The following is a 22,524-nucleotide window of genomic DNA, read 5'->3' as shown; positions in this document are numbered from 1 at the left end:
CAGAAGTGTGACCTCCTGGGTGGTTCCCTCCTACCTGCCTTCCCATACTCCACCCACCATTGCATGGCTGCCTTTCCTACCGTTTAGTTCCACATACCTCAAGCCTGTTCTCTGCTCTATGGATGCTGACCTTACATCTCAGAGAAGCTCAACAGAGTCACACTGCCCAGGCAGAAAGCTCACGCAGGTGGCAGTTAGCTGGTAGGATTTACCACCTGATACAAATCATTATTTTTTTCTAAAGAAGAGATGATTTCAAAATCTGGCAGTTGAATTGAGAGGTTGGGAGGTAGAGAAAGAATTTTAGCCCCTTGAAACTAGACATCGCTTTGAAATTGTCTGCTCCAATCCTGCATTTTTTCCAGGGTGGAAACCGAGTCTCAGTCCTGATGGTTTTTATGAAGTCACTGGCAAAGCAGAACAGGAGGCACCAAGGGGGCCTGGACTAGCCTCTTGGAGTCTTTGAGCGAAGTTGCAAGGATTATGGGGCACCTACATTGTCTCTTTCAAGGGCCAGCCACCAGGGAACACACCGTTGTCAAGTTTTTAGATACTAACTAAGGATGCTCTCTTGACTGCTCACCATGCTGGCTTTGTAAAGGCAGACTTCATTTTCCTGGCTTCCTGGACTGAGGGTTCATGGACATGTTCAAGGACAAACTAACAGTAAGCAGCCACGGCGGGCCTTGGGACCCAGGCCAGATGTCCTTTGTAGTATTCCCTCATGCTACCTCCCTCACGCAAAGATGAACGTACAGTGTTCTTTAGTATGAACAGGCAGTGACGGGCACAGGGAAACAGGACAAATGCATGTTGGTTCTAGCCACCAACTCTCTGGGATCATTTCTCACAGCTGAGATGTGCTGAGCAGTGGCTGTTTCTTCAGACTTTGAGATTCAATGTCTTATGTCAGTGCAAACAGTTTAGCATGTCCTCTATGTTCTGGAAAAAAATCTTATGAGCAGTACCAATGCTTAAAAAAACCAAACTAAACCTGGTGCCTTAGCTGTAAGGAAAAAGTAGAAGGAAAGTAGTTTGAAACAAATGCCATTGTGATTTTGGTTTTGTTTGTTTGTTTTCAGACGACATTAAAGGTAGGTTTATTGGGAAGCTGCTCTCAAGCAGGCTGGGTGAGTTCACTGGCCCCAAGGAAGGAAGCCAGCAAAATTGCCAGGGTGCAGAGTGAGAGAAGAGAGGGGGAAGGAAGAAGAGGTGGAGGAGAAGGAGAAGGAGGAGCAGGAGGAAGAGGAAGAGGAGGAAGAAGGAGAAGAGGAGGAGGAGAAGAAGGAGAAGAAGAAGAAGAAGAAGAAGAAGAAGAAGAAGAAGAAGAAGAAGAAGAAGAAGAAGAAGAAGAAGAAGAAGAAGAAAGAAGAAGAGAGGTAGTTTTGTTTGTTAATGTTTGTGGCCAACACCACTTGTGGAACTAACACAGTGGACAAAAGTTTGCACATGTCTGTTGAAATAGCTAAAATATGTGTGAGCAGGGGCAGGTACACGTGTCTCTCACACCATCATAACCTCTGTAGGGCAGTACTGGAAGTGCTGACATTTGGTAAAGTTTAGAACAAAGCCTCGGAATAGCCTGTTTCCAATACAGCGGGGTGATGGCATTCCTTTAAGCACCAGTGTGCATTAAAACTTAGCAAACACACACTTTGTGTTTATATGAAGGGGATTTAAGTTCTAGGCTCAGATAATACAAACGGACTTCCCTAAGAATGTTGGTCAAGGTTGGATTGCAGGGTGAGTGGGGTGGTGTTGTGGAAGTGTAGCAAGGATTTATTTGTAGGAATCTGTCTTCAAATTACCAACATCTTAGATCCACGGTCACAACCCCTGTGCCCCCAGCATCTATGCGCCCTGTATCCCTGTTATCCCCTGGTACCTGTGAGTAGAGGTACAGCCCCCAGGGAAGATCATATTTAGAAGCTAACTTACAGATAAAGATGGGTGGCTACCACCATTATGTTGTATTGCTATTTATTTATTTATTTGCTTATATTCAGTGGAATGGAACCCAGGGTCTTCTACATGCTAAGTACTTTACCACTGACCTACAACTTCAACCACTACTTTGGTTTGGATGAACATAATTTAACACTCACACTGGACAGTGCTTTTCAGCTCAGGTTTGAAATGAATAAAACAAACGTATTCCATTTTCTAAAGACTTGCTGGTCATGGAGGGGATGGAAACATGAATCAGGCCCTTGGCTTTGCTTTAAAAAGTAAAAAAAAAAATCAACATTTTAATGATTAGATTTATAGAAAACCATATTCTGAGACTGGCTGTGCGGAAACTTCGGAAGACACGTTAAGGAGGTGCCAGGGCAGACTTCTAACAAGGAGGTAGGAATTCGGCTAGATTGTGAGCAGCAGGAAGAAAACATTCAGTTGACAACGGGGAGAATGGGCAGCAAGCTGGAGAGACAGTGGGACAGATGGAGCTGGGGAGCCAGAAGCTCTACGTGTCTGGAGCCTCATTGTCAGGGAAGAAATGGGACACATGTCTGGAGACACTCCCTGGACAGTCTGTAGTGGTCTAAGGAGCGATCTGATCTATGATGAGGTGGACAGCAAGGAGGCAGAGGATGCGAGTGGACCCTCCACAGTATCCCTGCTCCCTGAGGGCCGACTGGCCCCTGTGGCAGGAGCTACGTATAGGAGATACTCACAGCACTTTCTGCTCCCAGACTCCTCTGGGAGCACAGGTGGCATTTCTTTGGCTGGGAGCACAGCAGCGTTGCCACACAGTCTCAGTGGGATGAATGAGTTCCTCTGAACATATCTGTGTGCTCCCAGCTCTCAGCTTTCTGCATAGTACTCTGCTGTCTCAGGTTCTGGGGAGCAGAAGGTTTGTGAAGCTGAGGAGGAGAGCAGAACTTGACCGCTGCTCAGTATTTAGGTGAGCCACCATGTGCCAAAGCTGGAAGAGGAGCCTAAGGGCTTTGAAACTCCTGCTCACACCCCAAATGTGCAGCGCCCCAAAGGCATACTGCCTTTCCATTGGCCCTCCTCTGTGCAATGAAGGGACTGAGCCAGCCTACTTCTCCACATCCCATTTTACAGCCTTGCCCCCTTCAGATCAGCTGTGTAGAGCCCAAGTTCACAGCCTAAGTACGTTTGTCCTCTAGTGGCAGCTGCTGAATGTAGGTGAGACAATGATACCTGAGCCTAAACATCTCAAAATCTCTTCTGCGAGTGGGTGTGTAGCTGATGTGGGGATGATGCAGAGAAGAAAGCTGAAGGACTTGGCAGATACATTCTTCGTGGGGATCCCAGTGGGGCACCGGAAGGGTATCTGGAATATGTGGGTCACACTGTTTCTGTGACCAGACCCTAATGCAGGAAGCCCAGCAAATAGCCTTTTCCCCTTTACCTCTCCTAGTTCTGACACCAGCCGCAATGGGCTTCATTCCTCACCTCTCCAAAGCACAGAGCTACCTACTTTACTTTCTGGGGCAACTCTGGACTCTGGTTATATCATACAAACATCACATAACACACACACACACACACACACACACACACAAATACATCCCATGCACATACACAAACATAGCACACACACCACACGCACATCACAAACACAAACACATCACACACACCACATGTATTATACATACATGTACTACACATATACAACACATAGTATACACACACACATCCATGAGCACATACTATACTATACACATACTACAGTACACATCTGCACACATGCAGAACACACACACACACACACACATACACACACACACACACACACACACACATGGTGAGGAGGGAAAGAGAAATGAGGTAGGGACAGAAGAAATGCTTTCCAAGCCTATAACTAACCAACATAAAAAGGAGTTTCTGAAATTAGCTTTATTTTCCAGTGTCATAAAACAGTGGCCTGGTTGATGGTTGTCTGAACAGCAGCTGGACTCATATCCTGACTATCCTAGCAATGCTTGGTTTCTGTCCCACACTAGCCTCTCATCCCCAGCACAGAGGGAGGAGGGTTTCCAGTTGGGCGCAGCACAGCTTGAAGCTTAGCTCCCTGGGCCAACAGGTTCCACTTTTCTTCCTGACTACTCACAGCACAGATGCAGCTAGGCTGTTCCTACTGGGTAGCAGCTGGCAAAGGTCTTACACAACCCTTCCCAAACCCCCCTCCATCCCAGAGCTTGCCTCGTGCCCCCCTTCTATTTGATCATGCAAATCAGCACCCCCACCAAGTCTCATTCTTTACTGGCAGTTGAGACCTACAGGAGAGTGCAGGGCTGTGAGGCTCAGATATAGAAGGACCTGCTTGCAGATTTTCTCCCATGAAAGAGAGGTTGTCTGCCTCAGGTCCTTCTTCATTCTCATTGTTCCTAGAGTTTTGTTATAGTTTAGTTCTTAAGTGTCCCCCAAAGGCCCATGTGTTAAAGACTTGATCCCAAGTAGTGTTCGGTGGTAGTGGGGATTTAAGAAATGAGGGCTAGTAGGAGATCTTTGGGCCCTTTAAGGGGACCAATTAGATCTGACTTTATTCTCTACCTCTTGCTTCCCAGCCAGGGAGTGAGCAGTTCAGTGCTACTGCTGTGATGGCCATCATGACACAGACGCAAAGCACATGAATGGACAGACATTTTCCAAACTGTAAACCAAACGGGCCTTCTTGTTTTATAAACTGATCTACCTCAGGTATTTGCTATAGCAACAGAGAACTATCATATCACTCATCCTTTGGCCTCTTTACTCCAGTTTTCTCTGTCGAGGAAGAAACAGAAATATTCTCACTGGTCATACAGGATGTCTTCTTTCCAGAGACGATGGGAGAACCTGTGTTTTCTTCCAACCCCAAATCCTAGTGGAGGTTCCAGAGATGGTGTTCTTTCTGAAAAGGATTCTGTGACTATGATTTGACACATCAAGACATGAGCACAGCTTTCCTGAGGCCACGAAGAGGACCAAGGTCCAGCTAGAACTGGAAATAAAGATCTGTGGGCTTCATCCCAAGAGGCGGGTTGCTGTAGGACACCATCTGATGGTGGTACAATCATGGATTATCCAACCTCCAATGTCCTGAGTGATAGGGAGGGTCCCCAAAGGACTTGGCATGGTAAAGAAGGATCGAGGATACAGGTGAGAGGTCAGGAAGCAGGGCCGAGAGGGAGGGAGGGAAGGGGAAAGAGAACAGAGACAGCTTGAGGTAGAGCTGGCTCCCTTCTCCATGGAGAGTTCCTAGCTCCTATGCAAACATTTCACAGAGCTGAAAGCTACCTTCCTGAGCTTCCTCCAGGGGTCAGTTCTGAATTTGTTAATAGCAGTATAGAAAGGTCTGCCTGGGGCTATATTACAGAGATGGGTGGCTATGGTGGTGTCTTCTTGATCTGCTATTCCTTCAGGAGAGAAGGGTTTGGGCAGGGCTTCCTGGAGGGGAGAGCAAAGCCTTAAGCACATTAGGTACAAACACTGAGAGTCCCATTTTGTCACCTGTTGCCATGTGGGAAGCAGTTTGGCAGGTGCCTGAAGGAGTCTTCTTCTTATTAGCTACCTTTCCCATCATGTCCTATTTCTGCATCTCAGATTTCTTCTGGGAGTTCTTGAACGGAGGAACAAGGCTCCTGGGAGAGAGGGGGAGGGGGTGGGGATGGGCAGAGCACAAGGCTGGGTCCATAACAGGAATCGGAATCCTTACACCACTGATATCACCCCAGAAGACTTCAGAGGGGCTGGGAACACTCATTCCCTGGAGCTTCCCCATTCTCCAGTTGTCAGAAGCAACAAAATCCTGGGTAGATTCCAGGACATTTGACCTCGTGGGATCCTGACTTCACCAACTTGGTCTGCAGAGTGTGGATGCCAACACGTTCCCTGCCCACTTCATAGCCATGGTTCTCTATCCCCAGAATAGCAGAAAGAAAATGAAGAGGTTGGCTTGGGGCCTGACTGTGGGTTCCAGGCCTGACACACCATGTGATCAGCCGGGCACCTCAGTTACTTCATCTTTACAGTGGAGCTAAGGAAATTCTGCAGATGAAGAGAGTCTAGAATTAAATGCTTTGAATGTTTTCCCATGTATCCATTGTAGCATTAACATCCGTGCCTAGAAATGGGCCCACCCTTACAGTATTTATTGGCCCAGAGCTCAACAAGTAGGCTGTGCTGGCTGACCAGTGAGCCTAGAGACCTGTCTGTCCTCACCTCCTTGCACTGGGATGACAGATGTGTACCGCCATGCCTGGCTTCTTACAAACAAAACAAACAAGCTCTAGGGGTTGGCCTGAGGTCCTCATGCTTGCATGGCAAGCACTTGACTGACTGAGTTACCTCTGTACCCCTTGACTTCCAACTTTGTAGTGGCTGTCTTCTTTGTCCCCAAGTTCTGGGGACTTTGCCTGGTGAAACTTGAAGATTCCAGGAGCTAACACTTGGTGCTTCCATATGAAGTGGCAGAAAAGGTTCAGTGCGTCTTGTTAGACAGACACCCACCCACCTTTTCTTTCTTTCCTTTTTTGTGGACTCCATCACTCCTCAAGCATTCACTCCAGACAGCTGCTATGTAGCAGCTAACAGCCACTGTGCTTGGAGATGACAACACAGAGAGATGCATGTACAAGGAACCAAGAACATGTCAACAATCTTAGCCCAGCAGCCCCTGAGGCACAGAGAGCAGTGGGAACAAGTAGCTAGCTAGGTGTCGGGAGTTGGGGATTTTCTCGAGGCAGATACTGCTGGAGATGGTGCACGTAGGATGAACAGGGGCCTGAGGATCGATGGGTGAGACATAGAGATGCAGGCAGCCTGGCAGCACTGGCAACAACACATGTTAAGGCCAGGTAGACAGTGCGGATAAGCAGAAGGCCCTGGCAATGACATGGAATGCTGCATCCTGGGAGAGGGACCACAGAGAAGTGGTTTCCTTGAAACCACTAAGCAGGAGCTGGGTCTGAAGGGGCCTTGGATGTCTTTTGCCTTTTTGCAGGGAGGCACTGAAGAGTATTCAGAGCAGAGAGAGACATGGTCACTTTTGTAGCTTGCCGGGCTCACTGTGGCTGCAGGGGAAAGAGTAAACCAGAGGGACAGTGAAGGCCTGAGCCAAGGAGAGCCCAGGGGTGGGCAAAGTGACAAGGAACAGTGAGATGGGAGCCAGCAGAAGGCAGGTTCCTTTAGCAAAGCCCAGGTCAAAGCGGGGTATCACACAGCTGCATAACTCTTGCTCCAAACCACCGGCAGCTCCCTCTGCCTGGCCAGACCTACACACCTCCCTTGTGCTGATCTTCTGCACCTACAGTGTCCCTGCTTCAGCTACCCTCTCTGCCCACACCCAAATCTGTGCATGTAAAATGACCATTCACATTCTCTGTGCCACACCGTCACAGGCTCTAGCCCTCACAAGGCAGGCCATTCCCCGAATGTTCCCTGCAGAAGGAAGAAGGAAAAGGGAGAATTAAACAGAAACACCAGGGTCAAGTTCATAATATCTTTTATTAATATATTATGCTACAAAAATATTTTTGGCAAAATAACATTAATAGCATCTTTCTTTGTCTTCTATTATACTCTTAAAGAACTCTTCATGACAATTCATGGGGCGGGGGGGGGGCGTGACGGAAGAGGTGATAAAAAACACCACAAACATGGTGAGAGCGGAAGCCAGCTTGGTACAATGAGGCACAGTGGGGTAGCCAAGGAATCTGAGACTTAGAACTGGGCAAAAGCTAAGACCAACCAACCCCTTCTTCAGCCGTGAGCCACACCCACCTCTGCCTGGCAGCCACAGAGACCCTAGTCTCACCCTAGGCACCTTAGGCTTGGGTCCTATTCAAAACCACATTCCCCAAGGCAGGTTTTAGGATGGAGGGCGTCTTAAGTTATGCTTTCTTATCTGTCACATGCTCCCATCATGGTGGCCTGTGGTGCCTATATGATACACAGATTTCCCCTCTTGGCCTTAGGAAACTCTCCCTATGGCCCATGGAAAAACGGAAGCTCAAAGAACTTCTGGGGCTTCCCAAAGCAGCAAGCAAAGGCCTCTAGAGGGGAAGATCCTAGTCTGTATTTGGAGACAGGGGTGAGGAGCTGACATTCCCTGGAAAGAGCCAGGAAGGGTCCCAAGGGTCTTTATAAGCCCTGACTTCCCTTCCCCAAGGTTGTGCACAGACAGAGAAGTGGATCTGAGCTGGAGACATGGGCAGGGTTTCAGTCCAGCCATCTCCTCCCCAAAAGGTGCCTTGCCCAAGGGCAGCAGGAATTTCTGCCAGCTCATGGCAAGCCTGGTTGGGCTGTGTAGGAATGGGGGAGGGGTGTAGGGAGGCTTGACTGAGTACTGAATCTGCAGGCTTAGACGGCCAGCCAGGGTGATATTTTTGGCCGCCTAGATGAATTTTTGGAAAAATAACAATGTTTAAAGAACCCAAACCTTACAAAGTCAGGGGCACATTCATGGCATTTACACCAATCCTTTGCCAAGATTCCCAGCTGGCTACCACATCTTTAGCCAGTGGACATTGGGGCCTTGCATGCTATGTGTCTACCTACACCCGGAAAGTTCTACCCTCAGGTGCTAGTCTTTACCAGTTGGCGATGTGGAAGTCGTCTCAAATAGAAAGCCAAGGCCATCTTTTGCCTTTCCTAGCTCCAACCTCTTCTTCCTCTGTTCTGCTTCCTTTCTTCCCTTGTCTCTCTCTACAGAGTATCCCTATAAGGTTGAAGGTCATAACCCTTCAACACGTGACCCACCTCGTCGTTTTGCTTGTATTCCCAACAGGGAGCAAATTCATATCCAAACAGCCCTAACTCTGGAATGTGGGTGTGGTACTGGGAATGTTCAAAGGGCTCCATGGAGACATCTGGGAAACAAGCCACTAGGTTTCTCCTCACAGGATAAATGGCTAGGGGAAGGGAAGAGAGCTTCCCCTGGGGAGCAACATGTATAATATACCATGTCTAGTCTAGAAGTAACAGGCATGATTCCATCTGTCAGGTTGAGGTGGGAGGGATGAGACATGGCCAGCAAGGTCAGCTGAGTGAGGTCATGGAGGGTCTTAAATGCCAAGTAGAGGGCCTGGTGTTTATCTCATGGTTATTACTACCCCAAGCCTGTTTATTTTGCCACTTAGGGTGTCATCAAAGCTACAACTAGCAGTTCTCTTCTCTGGGATCTATTGTGATAGGGGCTCTGGGCTCTGGCCTCTGGTGGGATAAAGTGGGTAGCAGGTGACCACACTCCAGTGAGGAGGATGTGCTTGGGTCTTTCAGTGTAAGGTGAGTGTTTCGAGTCGACCTCAAGTCCACACATTGCAGACTCTGGATCTTTGTCCCCTGAGATTGGCACCTGCACCTCCTTGATTCTTTTGCCCCAGTTAAGTGCTGGTCACTTAATCTGCTGGACCTCAGGCCTTCCATCTTTCTGTCTGCCTCAAAGTCAAAACAAAAGTCCTAAAATTACTCATGGGAATCTCAAGGGAACTGGGCTCTGTGTTTTATGAGTCTAGCTAGCAAGAACATGAAGTCTGAGAAACTGCTGATGGACTCCTGGGTCTGTTTCCAGAGCAGGAAGGAAAGTGGCCTAGCCATACATTCTGGTTTTGTGCTCAAGGTCTCCTAGGATGTAGACCAGCAAGTCGAGTTTTCTACTTGCTTAAACCCTGGCTTGGTAGAGATCTACAGGGGCCAGGAAACTTCGGCCCTAGATGCCTGACCAACAATGGCTCTTTTTCTCTAAGTCATACCAACCTTGAATTTTGTTGATTATTGGCCTAGCCTGCCCTTCCTTCCTTCCTCCTTCCCTCCCTCCCTCCCTTTCATTTTTCATATAGCGTCTGGTTATGAAGCTCAAGCTGTTTTGGAAATCACTATGCATCCCAGTCTGGACCACAAACTTATGATGCTCTTGCCTTAGACTCCCAAGTACAGTCATTACGGACATGTGCTGCTAAGCAGGGTACATCATCTTTAAAAACTTTAAAATGTGGCAGAGGAAGAGAGTTTGGAACACTTTCTTCCCTTCCAATCTTCCTTAAGAAGGGATTTGGAAAGTTAAGCGGCCTGATGTTGGGGCTGGGAAAGTAGTAGCCCAGGATAGCCCTACTTGTCCCATGTTGAAGGTGAACTCTTCTGGGCCTAGAAGGGTGGGTACAATTCAGCCCATGTGTGTAACCCTGGCACTGTGCTTGCACAGTGATTACATGCTATATTAATTCACCACTTTGGCCCCACGCCTGGCACAGGTCTGGGCACACGGTCAGGTGCTTGGACTGTTTCCCCAAATGCTTCATCTTTAATTAACCTCAAGCTTGATCTCCATACATCTCATGCCATACTCTGCCCCAAACAGGGGAATCTGGCCTGTGTGTTTCCAATTCCTTTACACTTATCTCATCCCAATAGCGCTCTGCACGATCCGTTTGATGTCTAACTTCTGAGCCTGCTTTAAAAGTCAGCTAAGCCCCTTCCCGCTCAGCAATAGGAAGTCACATTTTTTTTGCCAAGGATAAACTGACTCCAGTCCTGGTTGAGGTCAAGTTCAGTTTACAGTATGGTGCCCATGGGACTGGCGGGACCCTGTGAAGCAGAGTTCCAGAGTCTTGTCAGGTCTCAGGCTTAAACCTGTCCACTGGAGCAGAGCTGGAAAGAATCCTGCTGTCTGCCAGGATGCCTGTGGGACCCCTGACTATGCAATGAGTTGCCCAGAATCCTGCCATCTCAGAAGGGAGATGTCTGCCAACCTAAGCATACTGGTGCTGTAGCCAACCAGGCGCCATCAAGCCTGCCAGGGAAACCCATGTGCAGTGAGTTGAGAGAACAGAACTGGAGTCAACAGGCCTGTCCCAGCTGGAGCACCTTCGAGATGCCTTTTCTCTTTCTGGACCTTAGCATTATTCTTTCTCTTGTTGACAGGTGAGGGCTCTTTTTTGCTCTCAGGATCTAGGACTCATTAAATAATTAGCCACAAGTCTAGCTTTGAACTCAGGACTTTTGCTCACTGGGTCCTCAGTCAGCCCCTGGGGGACAGAAGGGCTCTGTGTCCCAACTCCCTGCCTTCCCATGCTGGCTTGTCATCCTGCCAGAGGACCCTGGCTATGGAAGCCAGTAGAGGGAACTGGTGAAATGGCCTCCTTGCTTGGCATAGGAAGCCCGGGAGGGTTCCAGTTTGGGAAATCTGCCTCCCCTCGAGCTTCTCCTGTCAGAAAGAACAGGAGTAGAACACAGTTCATAGAACAAGGTTAGTTTTTGTATCACCCCGATCCAGCGCCGGGTATGAGGGATACACCTTGGGTGGATCTTTCCCCCTCTTTTGGGGGTTCAGTCTTATCATTGAGTTAGAGGTCATCACATCACACAGCAGGCTTCTGGCAGGTGGCTCCCTTTACCAATGTCATCACAACTGAGGCTCCTTGCTCCACCACCCCTACAGCTGTTCTGTTCCCACTCCTGCTCATTCCTGTCCTCTGCCCAGCTCACTTCCTGGCTGTGGTTTTACCAGCCCCTCTTGACTGGAAGCTGGACCAGTGCCACTGGAACATAGATCACCCACTTGCTCTGTGACCTTGGGTAACCCCATTCATTTTTTGGGTCTCAGGGTAGCCATCTGACCATGGGACTGGGTTCATCTCCCTCAGCTCCAGTCTCCCACTTTAATGGAGAAACCCACCAGGAACCCTGGAGGGCCAGTCCACAGACACACGGGACTTCAAAATAGCAGCATTCATCCGTTCTTTCCTTCCTTCCTTCCTTCCTTCCTTCCTTCCTTCCTTCCTTCCTTCCTTCCTTCCTTCCTTCCTTAAATTGTGGCTCTGGGGACTGGAGACTGGACAGGGTTTGGGAGGATGGCTGACCACCATGCCTCTGGCTCTGAAATCTAGCCTCACAAAAGCTGGGGCTGCCTTTCTCTTGCCCTCAGAGGTGTCTACAGTGTGAGAAGCCAAGTCACAGTCCACACAGGTCACAGAGGTCATGAGAACCTGGGCTCCTTCCCTGGGTTGGTGTTGGGGCTAGTTCAGGGACTATAACATAGGCTACATAAAAATAGTTTTATCAATAGAATAAATACATTTTCTTTTTTAATATGGACACATATTTTACAAAAGAGCCCCATAGCACTATGGGAAATTAAGACCTTCTACAAAAAAGAAGATGTAACTTGAGTACAATAAAGCTCTAATGTTCTAAGGTCCCTGTCCTTTGTGACCTGCCTTGAGGTGTTAGCACCCTCTGAGGTGGGGTCAGATGGTGGACATGGCCACAGACTCCTGTGGTTTCTCTGGCTTCTCTGCGAGGGTGGTTGAGGTCAGGAAGGCCCAAAGGTGTGTAGTAAGAAGGGGGCCACAATAGAGGCAGTGATGGCAGGGAGGAGGCCCAGTGAAGGCGCTGAGCTGCTGGTAGGCCCCACAGGGTCCTGCTGCTGGAGTTGGTGTGAGGACTTGACAAAGGGCTTGGTGGTTTCAGAGCTGGGGGTAGGCTGGAGGGGCAGCGGAGGTGGCGAGATAGTAGTGCTGTAAGGAGGAAAGACAGGCACTGTCAGCAGCCTCCTCATAGCAAGAGGGCTTCAGGTTCAGCTCTAGCTTTAGCAGGTTTCTTAGGGAAGAGGAATCGTCTAGAACCCCGCAGCCAGCTCGACTGACTCCTAAGGACCGGGTGGGCCCACCTGTGACCAATCATGAGGGTGAGTTCCAGGCAGAAACAATTGCAAAGTCAACTGAGGTCCCCAGAGTATAGCTTCCACCTGTCTCCTGGTGGTCTACACCTCGTTGTTCCTTACAAGGTTGCTTAGGGTGGCAGAACACACACACACACACACACACACACACTCACACACACAGACACACACACTGGCACACACACAGACACACACACACTCACACACACTGGCACACACACAGACACAGACACACACAGACATATACACACACAGACACACACACAGACATGTACACACACAGACATGTACACACACACTCACACACACTGGCACACACACAGACACACACACACACTCACACACACACTGGCACACACAGACACACACACATTGGCACACACACAGACACAGACACACACAGACATACACACACACAGACATACACACACACAGACACACACACAGACATGTATACACACACACACAGACACACACACACTTTATTTTCACCACATCATCCTATCTGCCATGGGAGGGGCATCCCCCAAGCCAGCTGTTCAAACGAGATTACCATCCTCACACTAAGCCTTCGAAATGGGTTTCACCACCTCCTTTCAGCAAGGGGTCCTTAAAGAGGCTATGGGCTATCAGGTTCTGGGGCAAAGCAGGTTTGTAACCCATGGGGCAGGAGAGGAAAGATCATTCTCTCTCAGAGATGCAGGCATAGTGCTCCTACAGAGTATGCAATACAGGGGTGGGGATGGGGCTTCCACAGCACATTTTAGCTCACAGAAACTAGTGTGCTCTGTTTCCTGCCATGCTGTCCTTCAACCACATGGGACCGGTCACAATCTTGCTGTACTGTGTTACCTTACCTCACCCCTATCAGGCCCACTGTCATGCTGTTATTGCTCTTGCAGGGGCTAGAGACTTCCCTCACTCTCTCCTCAAGGCCCCTGATCTGCCCTGCCATCTTGAAGAATGAAGGCTCACCTAAGACACTATCCACTTCCCACTAACCTCACTGCCGTAGCAGGGCATTTGTTCTGTGACAGTTAAAGAACAGGTTTCAATCTGAGGAGTCATAGAACAGTGGGAGATATGGGGAGGCTTTTTTTAAAATCTTTAATATTTTTATTTCTCTGCTCTTCAACTAATATCATCTTGGACTTACAATGTACTTAAGAGCACAGGCAGCCATCAGGCTCAATGCTTTTTCTCTGCCACATTTCAGTCTCTACTGAGCTTGAAGGAGATGAGCATTCTTAGCAAGATGAGATGCAGTGGGGTCAATTGCTTCCATGGCAAGAACTCTTGAGCATCAGTAAAGCGCACTATTTCCTGGTAAGACCTTGAACACTGATGTGGACATTCTAGTTTCAGACTGAGGCCTTGTTGGTTGTAGCCCCTAGAGGAGATTAACCTCTGTGTCTAGAAGAGGTCACTACCCCCCCCCCCCCACACACACACGTCAATGCCTCCATGCCACTGTGTGTCCCAGCCTAGTTGAGAGGCTCTGAGGGCTGACTTCAGGGCAGTGGGCCAGGTGCCCTGTGAAGTGGCTGGAGCCAGGGTTCAGGCTGTCCTTTGCTGGGGCAGGAGCAGGGGCAGGCAAAACCAAATGGGGATTATGTCTCACAAGGCACCTATCGGTATTTTCTTTCACACTTTGAAAACTAAAGATGAAAACTCTCCCTTGGAGCCCAAGTGGGGTTTTATTCCTTGGAAAGAATCCCAGGAAAATGAAGTGGGACGGGGGAGGGGGACAAGCCCCTAGGAGTGCAACCTCCCTCCTTCCTCCCAACTTACTTTGCTCACAAGCTGGACCCCAATCCAGGTCTCCACCCCCTTTCAGGCTTATGCTAGGGAAAATTGTCTCATGGCACAACGGTTTAGAGGCCAAACCAAACACACTGCACATTCCCAGGCTCTGCAGATGGCTGGCACTGAGGGAGGGGCCAAGTCTGTTGTGAGCCGACAGGACCCCAAGTGTGAGAAGGCCCCTCTGGCTTGCTAGAAGACGGAGCTCTGGGCTGTGTCCTTGGCAAATCTGTAAATTTGGGCTCATAGGGTTTTCTAGGCCTCAGTTTCCCAATCTATACATCGAAGGGGCAAGAGTGGACTCAGTACTTTGAACTCTGTTCCAGCAGTAAATTAAGCCAGAAGTAAGACCACAGGCAGAAGTCCAAGGAAAAGTACAGACAAGTGAGGCTAGTGCCAGCACTGTGTGCTGCCACCCCTTCCTGGGGGTTCCCTGGAGCAGGGATGAATTCTGGCACTAGAGCTCTGCAGGAGCCCTCCAGGCTTCAGCACTGGGCATCACTGACATTGATTTTCTAGCTAATATGAGAGGCTATGCCTGGATGGGGACACACGTGTACCACTTACTCTTTGAGAACCAAATATGAAAGCCCCTCAGCTTGAGTAGAGCCTCTGGGAAGTGATGGAGGGTGGGCAGAGAGACTTTAGAGACCCTCAAAGAGATGCAGGGGCTACCACCCTTGGGGAAAACAGAGTTTGTGGGATAGGATCCTCCATGCCAGCAGCTAGAGGAGAACTTGTGATTCTCAACTGGACTTTGGCATCTTTGGGCCAAAAAATCAGATGTAGGCAAAGTTACCACTTTGGTGGCTGCTTCCCTGCTGGGTCCACTCAGTACCTGGGGCCTTCACATCTTGTGCCATGATCTTCCTCACGGTGTTTTTACCTTTGCCCCCACCTTGGAGATTGTAGGCTAGCCACCTGATGCTTTCTACTAGTTTTATAGTGGGCCAGAGGTGGAAGGAACTTTCTATCCTGAGGTGAAAAATGGGCCCAGAGATGGGAATTGCCAGGGTCTTGTAGAACTGAGGCTTTTCCAGTGACAATATCTTGGGAGCCATCTGCCACTGTCCCCCACCAGTATGAATCCACAGTAATAGGTGATAGGTGTGTGCCCAACATGTCTTTGCTAAATTGGGGGTGGTGTTTCACAGCCCCCCAACCAATGGCTCATTGATGGCTTTAAGCCTAGGGCATACTGAAGCCTGAGACACCCCCAGACCAGAGATTCTGGAAGTGACAACACTAGCAGTAGCTATGCCAGGGTCACTGCTGGGCTGATACCAGCTTATAAGCATCTTCTTAGCGTCAAAACCCTGTGGAGTGGGATTGCAGCACTATTCTGTCTGATTCGTTCAGAAATTTTTTTGTTTTCTTTTTTTAATAACTGAATAATTTCATTCTCCAGTCCTCATGGGAGCAGTTCAGATGGGGTTCTGGCCTTGCAAGGATACCCTGGGCCACCCCACATTGTGAAGAATGTGAGAGGAAAACCTTGAGCAGGAAGGGCAGTGGACAGGAGGCCTGCAGAGCCCGTCTGGTGCAGTACTGTGCTTCCTCTCATCTTAGAGGGCTTTGTCATGTGTACCTTGGATGGCCTGTACTTGCCTAGTGTTGCTCACCAAGGTTCTGTCTGTCACATACTGATGCTCGCCTCTGAGCCTGGCTTTAACCAATGCCCAGGAGTCAGGAGGTACTCTCTTCTCTACATCTGTGCGTCCTCAACATGCTTTCAACTCAGATGTGCCAGCCACTGTGAATCCTTATCTCTCTTTGTATCCCTCCTTTCTTCCCTCCCTCCCCTCTCTCTTATAGACACAAGCGCGTGTACACACACACACACACACACACACACACACACACACACACACACGAGTGCATGCACACCCCTGTGTGCTTCAACACTTGGGGACATGGAGAATGAGAGTTGCCATAACCCCCAGAAACAAGGCAAAGCCATAATGCAGCAGAAGGTGTCACTAGCATTGTCACAGGCCCATGTTTCTCAGGAATTGTCTCTGTCCTGGCTTGCCCTGGTCACACCTCTCCCCACTGCCTGTCTATCTGGTGCTCAGAGGTAAGGGATTCCTGCGAATGCTCGCTGCCATGCGTCCATCTGTGAACACACCAGCCCTCTCTATGGGCCCCCATAAATCATTCTGCCACAGGCTGCTGCTACTCTAAACTTCCTCCACTGTGTTTACATCTTGGGGTAATGAGGGGTGAAGGGAGGCCAGCCTGCTCCAGGTGGTGTCCCAGCCAGGCACCCACATCCTACATCCCTGGTTCCCTCCAACTTAGGTTCAAGTGTAGAGTCAAAGACCCTTCCTCCCAGTGAGGCCTCAGGTGACCTGGAGCCATCCAAATCCTGTGTTCAGGATTCCCCAGTCAAGAAACAAAGGTAAAGAAATGACGTGTTGGCGATGGCATCAAGAAACGTGGCTCCCATAGGTGGCTAGGGCAGATGGGAGAGCTTGGCCAGGTTAAAATGTTTAGAACACTTAGATGGTGGATGACAAACATGAAACTAGAGTTACACCTGGATGACAGTTCTGAGTCTCGGTCACTCAGCAAGTTCACCGATCTGGATGACTCTGATTCCCTCCCTGCAGTACAGCCCCGCTCTCTGACTCTCGATAGGACTGCAGTGCAGGGCGATGCCCAGTGGAAGCAGCCCAGTGGAAGCCTCTCAGGGGCCCACTGGCATGGCACCCGAAGCAGACAGACGCAAGAATAATTGGGTATAGGGGCTGGGGTGTAGACCATGGTGGCCCTGGTGAGGATCCAGTAGAGGCAGAAGGCAGAAAAGGAGGTGAGAGCCCTGAAGCAGGCAAGCGTCCCTGTGGGCTGCCGCAGGATTGCTACTGAGCAATGAGATGTGCAGGGCGAGATCAAAGACCAGAGGCCCTCAGAGGTCTTGCTGTGGGAGTGTAGGTGGAAGATGTGCAGGAAGGGCCGGCTCTCATTGGATTTAGGGACAAAGTGGAAGGGAATAAAACGTTTCTCTAAGAAAAGAGGTTTGTCAGAAGGGCTCCATCTGGTCCTCTGCCTCGTCTCAGAAAACTGGGGATTCGGGAACACTGGAAAGGTGGAAGGGATCCTTTGAGTGTGGGAGCCTGTGCCTTGAACGTGGCTTCCTGGAGAGCACAGGGCTTGCTCTTTCCCAAGAAGCAGTGAGGAACTTTAACAGACTGCTCTTTGGTGAAGCCTTCTCTTCCAGCCTGAGCAGAGGGAGGTGTCAGCCAGCTTCAGTTTTACCTGTTGGGGTGGAGGAGACTCCCCTCTGCCAAAGAAAAGCTGCTTTCTTTCCCTGAAGCCAGGGTCTGTTTTCCAGATCCCGTGTTGTGAAAAGGAAACTGTCCAATGTCATTTTGTCTACACTTTGCTTTCAGATACAGTTAGGGGCTTCGGACTCTTTGCTGGAGCTGACAGCCTAGCCCCCTGTTACTCCACGAGTTAGATTCCTCCACTGACCAGGACTTTGACTAACCAGACTATTTGGAGCTTCTAGTGGACTGCTGGTAGCCTGCAGACTTTCCCACAACTGAAGGATGTGGCTCTCTAAAACTCTAGGCTCCTGTGCTCAGGCTGGGTAGCCCATACTGGGCATTGGGTCTTAGTGTCTCAGTCACTTAGTGATACCTGTGTTGCAGGAGGCAGGGTTGATGAGGTCTCTGCAGAAGTACATTATTCAGTGGCTCAGGGGAGGCAATGGCACCAGCACCTAGAGGCTCAGTGGCTTTGATGCCTACTCATTGTCAGCCTTTTTAAGATAGTGCATGCCATGCCTTTGAGACAGGACCGGACTACATCAGACTGTTGTCACTAGCTCAGCCACCTGGCTGTAGAATGGGAGGTCCCAGTCAGTTTCTGGTTCTCTGTGTGGCCTGGGATAGTGCCTTTGGCTCCAGACATTGGTTCATGTTCATAAATGCACAACCGGGCCAGAGCTCTCTGGTGCCTCTTAGAACTTCCTGGAGCACACAGCATCTCAGGCTTTGGCCCTGACAACTTTCATGTCTGTGTGGAGTGGAAGACACGATGATTTAACAAGTACCTACGGTGATTCTGTCCAGGATGCTGAGGAAAATTCTGATGGCGTTAAGATCCAGACAGGGACTCTGGGTTCTGAGGTCCCACTGTCTAAGCGTCAGATCCAGGACTCACTTGTGCAGTGAAAAGGACTCTAGTCCCTTTCTGAGACGTTCCCTAGTGACACTATTCACTATATGTAGAGAGTTCTGCCACACTGCTGACTTAGGGAGATTGCTCTGGAGAGAAACTGAGTGGGGGAGGGGAGGATAGACAATCTTGGAGCAATGGGAGCCTTGGTGACAGCCCAGGGCAGGAGGTGTTGTTGACCGGAGGGAGATATGGAAGGGGGTGGCAACACCTTGGGATGTGTTCTGTACCTGGCTACTTACAGCAGGGCTCACAGTGACACTTCTGACCACAGCATCCTTTGCCTAGTAGTCCTTTCTCTCACAGGGTGGGGGCCCCTCCAGAATCTCCCCGCTACAGTGACACTGCTCATACTTTCCCAGCATGGGGATCTAACATCTTCCGAGATATCCAGCCTGTCATGGTTGCTTCTGCTTTCACCCCCAGTCCATGGGACACATGCACGAGTCAGGTGCAGGCCACGCCTGGCAGACTTTTGTTAGTGCCACTAGAGGAAGCCTCCACTTCTTCATTTTAATTTTTATCAATTAACTGATTAATTACCAGCAGTTCTGGGAGTTGAGGCCAGGGCCTTGGGCATGCTGGGCAGGCACCGTATCATGGTGCTTCATACTCAGACTTCTTTCTACTTTTTATGTTGAGCTGGACTCTCACTAATGGCCCAGGCAGGTCTCAAACTTATCTTCTTGAGCCAGCATTACAGCCCCATGCCACTTTTAAACTGTGGGGAATTCTGCCTGCTCCAAAGTGAGATGGGAACATATTATATACACCCCAAAAGATGCCCATGGAGATCCTCAGGAGTCAGGGCCCAGCCTGCCTCTAAGTGTCCACTCTGACACCTCTGTCCCTCCTTGCTCAGAGCAGGGCCTGTGGCAGCACACTAAGCCCTAGGAGAGGCTGACAGGGAGCTCCTAGACAACCCGCCCCTCCCCTGCTCACCTGTCCTCGATTCGGACCCAGAGGTCATTGAACTGCCTTGGCCGCTGATGTTTGTTTAGTTTCTTGCGCCACTTCTGCCTTCCGAACTCCTCCAGCTGGCTTAGGCTGTCCGGGAGCAGGAGGTGTGGGGACAGGACTGGATCCTCCTCCTCAGGAGGGGTTGTGGGGGTCACTGAGGTTGCTTCTGGGACTGCAGCAGCTGGGGTTGCCGGAGCTCGGCTGGCAGGAGAGGTGCCCTCAGGAGGGGGAGCTGGGCTCCCAGCAGGAGGACTGCAAAGTGAAACAGAATGTGAGCTATGTGCTCTGTGTGTGTGTGTGTGTGTGTGTGTGTGTGTGTGTGTGTGTGTGTGTGTAAAAAAGGGAATGTGGAGGGGATGTTTTCTAGGCAAGGGGAACTCCAAAGTGTCCCACTGGGATAGAATGGAGGGACCTGGGGGTGGGGACCACTGCCTGTTATAGACAGAGCATTGATTCCTTCTTTCCTCTTTTAGTCCACAGACTCCCACAGATAGCATTTTTTTCTGAAATTATCAGCAGTGACCTAAACAGATGCCCCCCCCCCCCACTGCCTATAGCTCACACCTAACGTGAAGACAGAGTAAAACACACAGGCTCTCAGGTGGCCACACTGCTGAGGAGAACGCCAACATATGGGAGAGATAGGTGCAAGGGTGGAGGGATGGAGGGGCCGGGTGGAAAATGAGGTCTATGCTCATATTTGAACTTGATCATGACTTCATTAAGCAATACCTCTGGCAGAGGGATTCTAGGCAAGTTATATAACTTTGCTGTGCCTCAGTTTCTTGTTCTGTGAAGTGGGGATAGGATGGTTTGTACCTCCCTTGGGAACACCGTGTGGTCATAAGTGCACATAGGTGAAGGGCTTAGAACAATGCCTGGCAGTAGTAGGCAGACAAGGCCATCGAGTAGTGAATGCTATTCAGGGTGCTTTTGTTATCAACTCACCCAGCTGTCTGCACTGGATGTCCATTGGTCATCTTTGAATGGAGATGGGTCAGGACTAAGTCACTGAGCTCAACCTCAAGGCTGATAGACACACTCTACCACCCATGTTATTATAACTCATGGTCCAGAATGTGTATGAGTAGAGTGCTTGGTTAGAAAGGGGATGGAGGAATGGTGTTGCCTGTCTCATCAGAATGGCATGGGTGTGAATGAGCTCAGGACCCAGCCCAGTGCCTGGTGTCTACCAAACCTCTCTGATGTGGGCTACCCAGCAAAGGGTCCTGACCACATAAGCCCTCGAGGGTCAGTTAGTCATATTTGTGGAATCTGTGCTCAAAGTAGGGTATGCCTCTCTCTCATCCTGCAGACATTCTTCCTTTTATTCTTTGCTTTCTGGGGTCCAAAAGGGATTCCTTGGGGACATCTGGCCCTGGAGGGTTGGGAGTGGTTTGAGGAACTGTGTCCAAGCAAATCACTTGTAAGGGAGGTGGCACCCAGGACTGAAGGCGGCCTACCCTCCCATTCCTCACTCTGCAACAGTGAGTGGGTGAGGGGCTTCTCTCTCTTTGAAGAGGAAAAAGCTCATCCTCTCCCAACCCCCATGGCAACTCCAGACTCCCAGGGTCTAAGCTATCGGAGATGCTGCAGCTGTTGAGGATATAATTCAAAACAGTCAGACAAAAAGATAGCTACAGGAAGCACCTGTGGCCAAGGGTGGCTTTTTATTGTTGCTGACTCCACAGCGTTCCTACTCCCTCTGCCCTGCCAGTTCCTTCACTCCCTGTACAGGAGACTGAGCCTGAGAATCTTCTGAAGGGAGCCTCCAGCGAGTCCATGGGGGCAGAGGAGGGGATCTCCTCTAATGCCTAAGCTTCAAGATGAATAGAAGCCTCCCATCCCCTGCCTGGCCACACACAATGAGCTTCAAGGGGAAGGTCCTCTGGAGCGTGGGCAGAAGGGTGAAGTGAGAGAACAGGAGGGGCCTAGAGGAATGCCTTCACCCCAAGTCTACCTTTATCCCTTACACCTGCCCTAGCTGCCTCAAACACACGTGGCGGAGCTCATGGGAAGAGATGAGAGGCTAGGAGCAGCTTGTGCTCTGGGGACTGTCATACAAAGATGTCCTGCAAGTGAGTTTATGATAGGCTCAGATGTCCCAACCACATCAGGGATATTCATAGTTCCTGCCTTGCTATGGAACTTCTTGAGTTAGAAGCACCTAAAGCCCCACGCAGAGTCAGCAGCCAATACCACTTGTCTACTTGGCTGTGATTAAAGCAAGCCTCCTTCAGACTTTGGGTCATATCGCTTCTCAGAGTTTTGGCTAAGATCAAGTGCAGACTTTCGGTCTTGTAACCATGAGGGCAGGGATTCAAATCACAATGGGGCCATTCTTGCAGGCTGAGGAGAAGGTTCCAACATAAAGACTGGAGCACCAGTCAGTCTCTGAGTTTGAGAAGCCTGACACTGACTTGAGAGTTTCAGTTCTCAGGTCTCCAGCCTGGCTATTGCCTGATGCTGGTGCTGTGGATGCTCTGAGAGGCGGAGCTGATCTCCATCCTTGGAAAAGTCCAGAGTGGGGACAGGTGGGTGGGGCAGAATAGGAACTCACACAGGAAGAGGTTGGGAGAATGGCTCTATGGGCAGAGTGGGAGTGGCCTGCTAGGAACTGGGAGTGTCCTGCTGAGGAAGCAATGGAGCAGGTACAGGCAGAAAGCGGAGGACCATGAACGGTTGCAGCAGCAAAAGGCTCATGCAGTGGGGATGGACACAGGGAAGAAACCAAACTGTAGTCTCTTCTTACCATGGCCCCATCTTCATTCAGGGCCTGTCTGTCCATTGACTTTTTAGGGAATGACTGAGGTCACTTATGCCCCTATCCAATATATTTGGATCTGAACTCCAAGATTTGTTATTCCACATTCTGCTACTGTTCCCACCGCACCAAGAGATCCCAACAAGACTGCCCAGCAGCCTCCTCACTCTGTCTAGCACCCCAG

The 22,524-nt window shown here is 49.9% G+C and overlaps 1 protein-coding gene across 8 annotated transcripts in view; it reads right to left on the bottom strand.

Annotated features, from left to right (window-relative positions):
* Nucleotides 1–22,524, bottom strand: part of Trabd2b (TraB domain containing 2B) — a 217,727-nt gene that overhangs the window by 6,143 nt on the left and 189,060 nt on the right. For 7 of the 8 annotated variants that reach the window (XM_006238601.5, XM_017593793.3, XM_006238603.5 and 4 more), the window contains exon 6: nt 19,559–19,828. In XM_006238601.5, the coding sequence (XP_006238663.1) occupies nt 19,559–19,828 (270 nt within the window). Of the gene's footprint in view, nt 1–7,439; nt 12,468–19,558; nt 19,829–22,524 lie in introns of those variants that run through there. The other variant, XM_001072500.7, reaches the window with a different exon arrangement.

Source organism: Rattus norvegicus, chromosome 5, assembly GCF_036323735.1.
Source record: "Rattus norvegicus strain BN/NHsdMcwi chromosome 5, GRCr8, whole genome shotgun sequence".
Lineage (NCBI taxonomy): Eukaryota > Metazoa > Chordata > Mammalia > Rodentia > Muridae > Rattus > Rattus norvegicus.
This window is presented reverse-complemented; position numbering and strand designations above follow the sequence as displayed.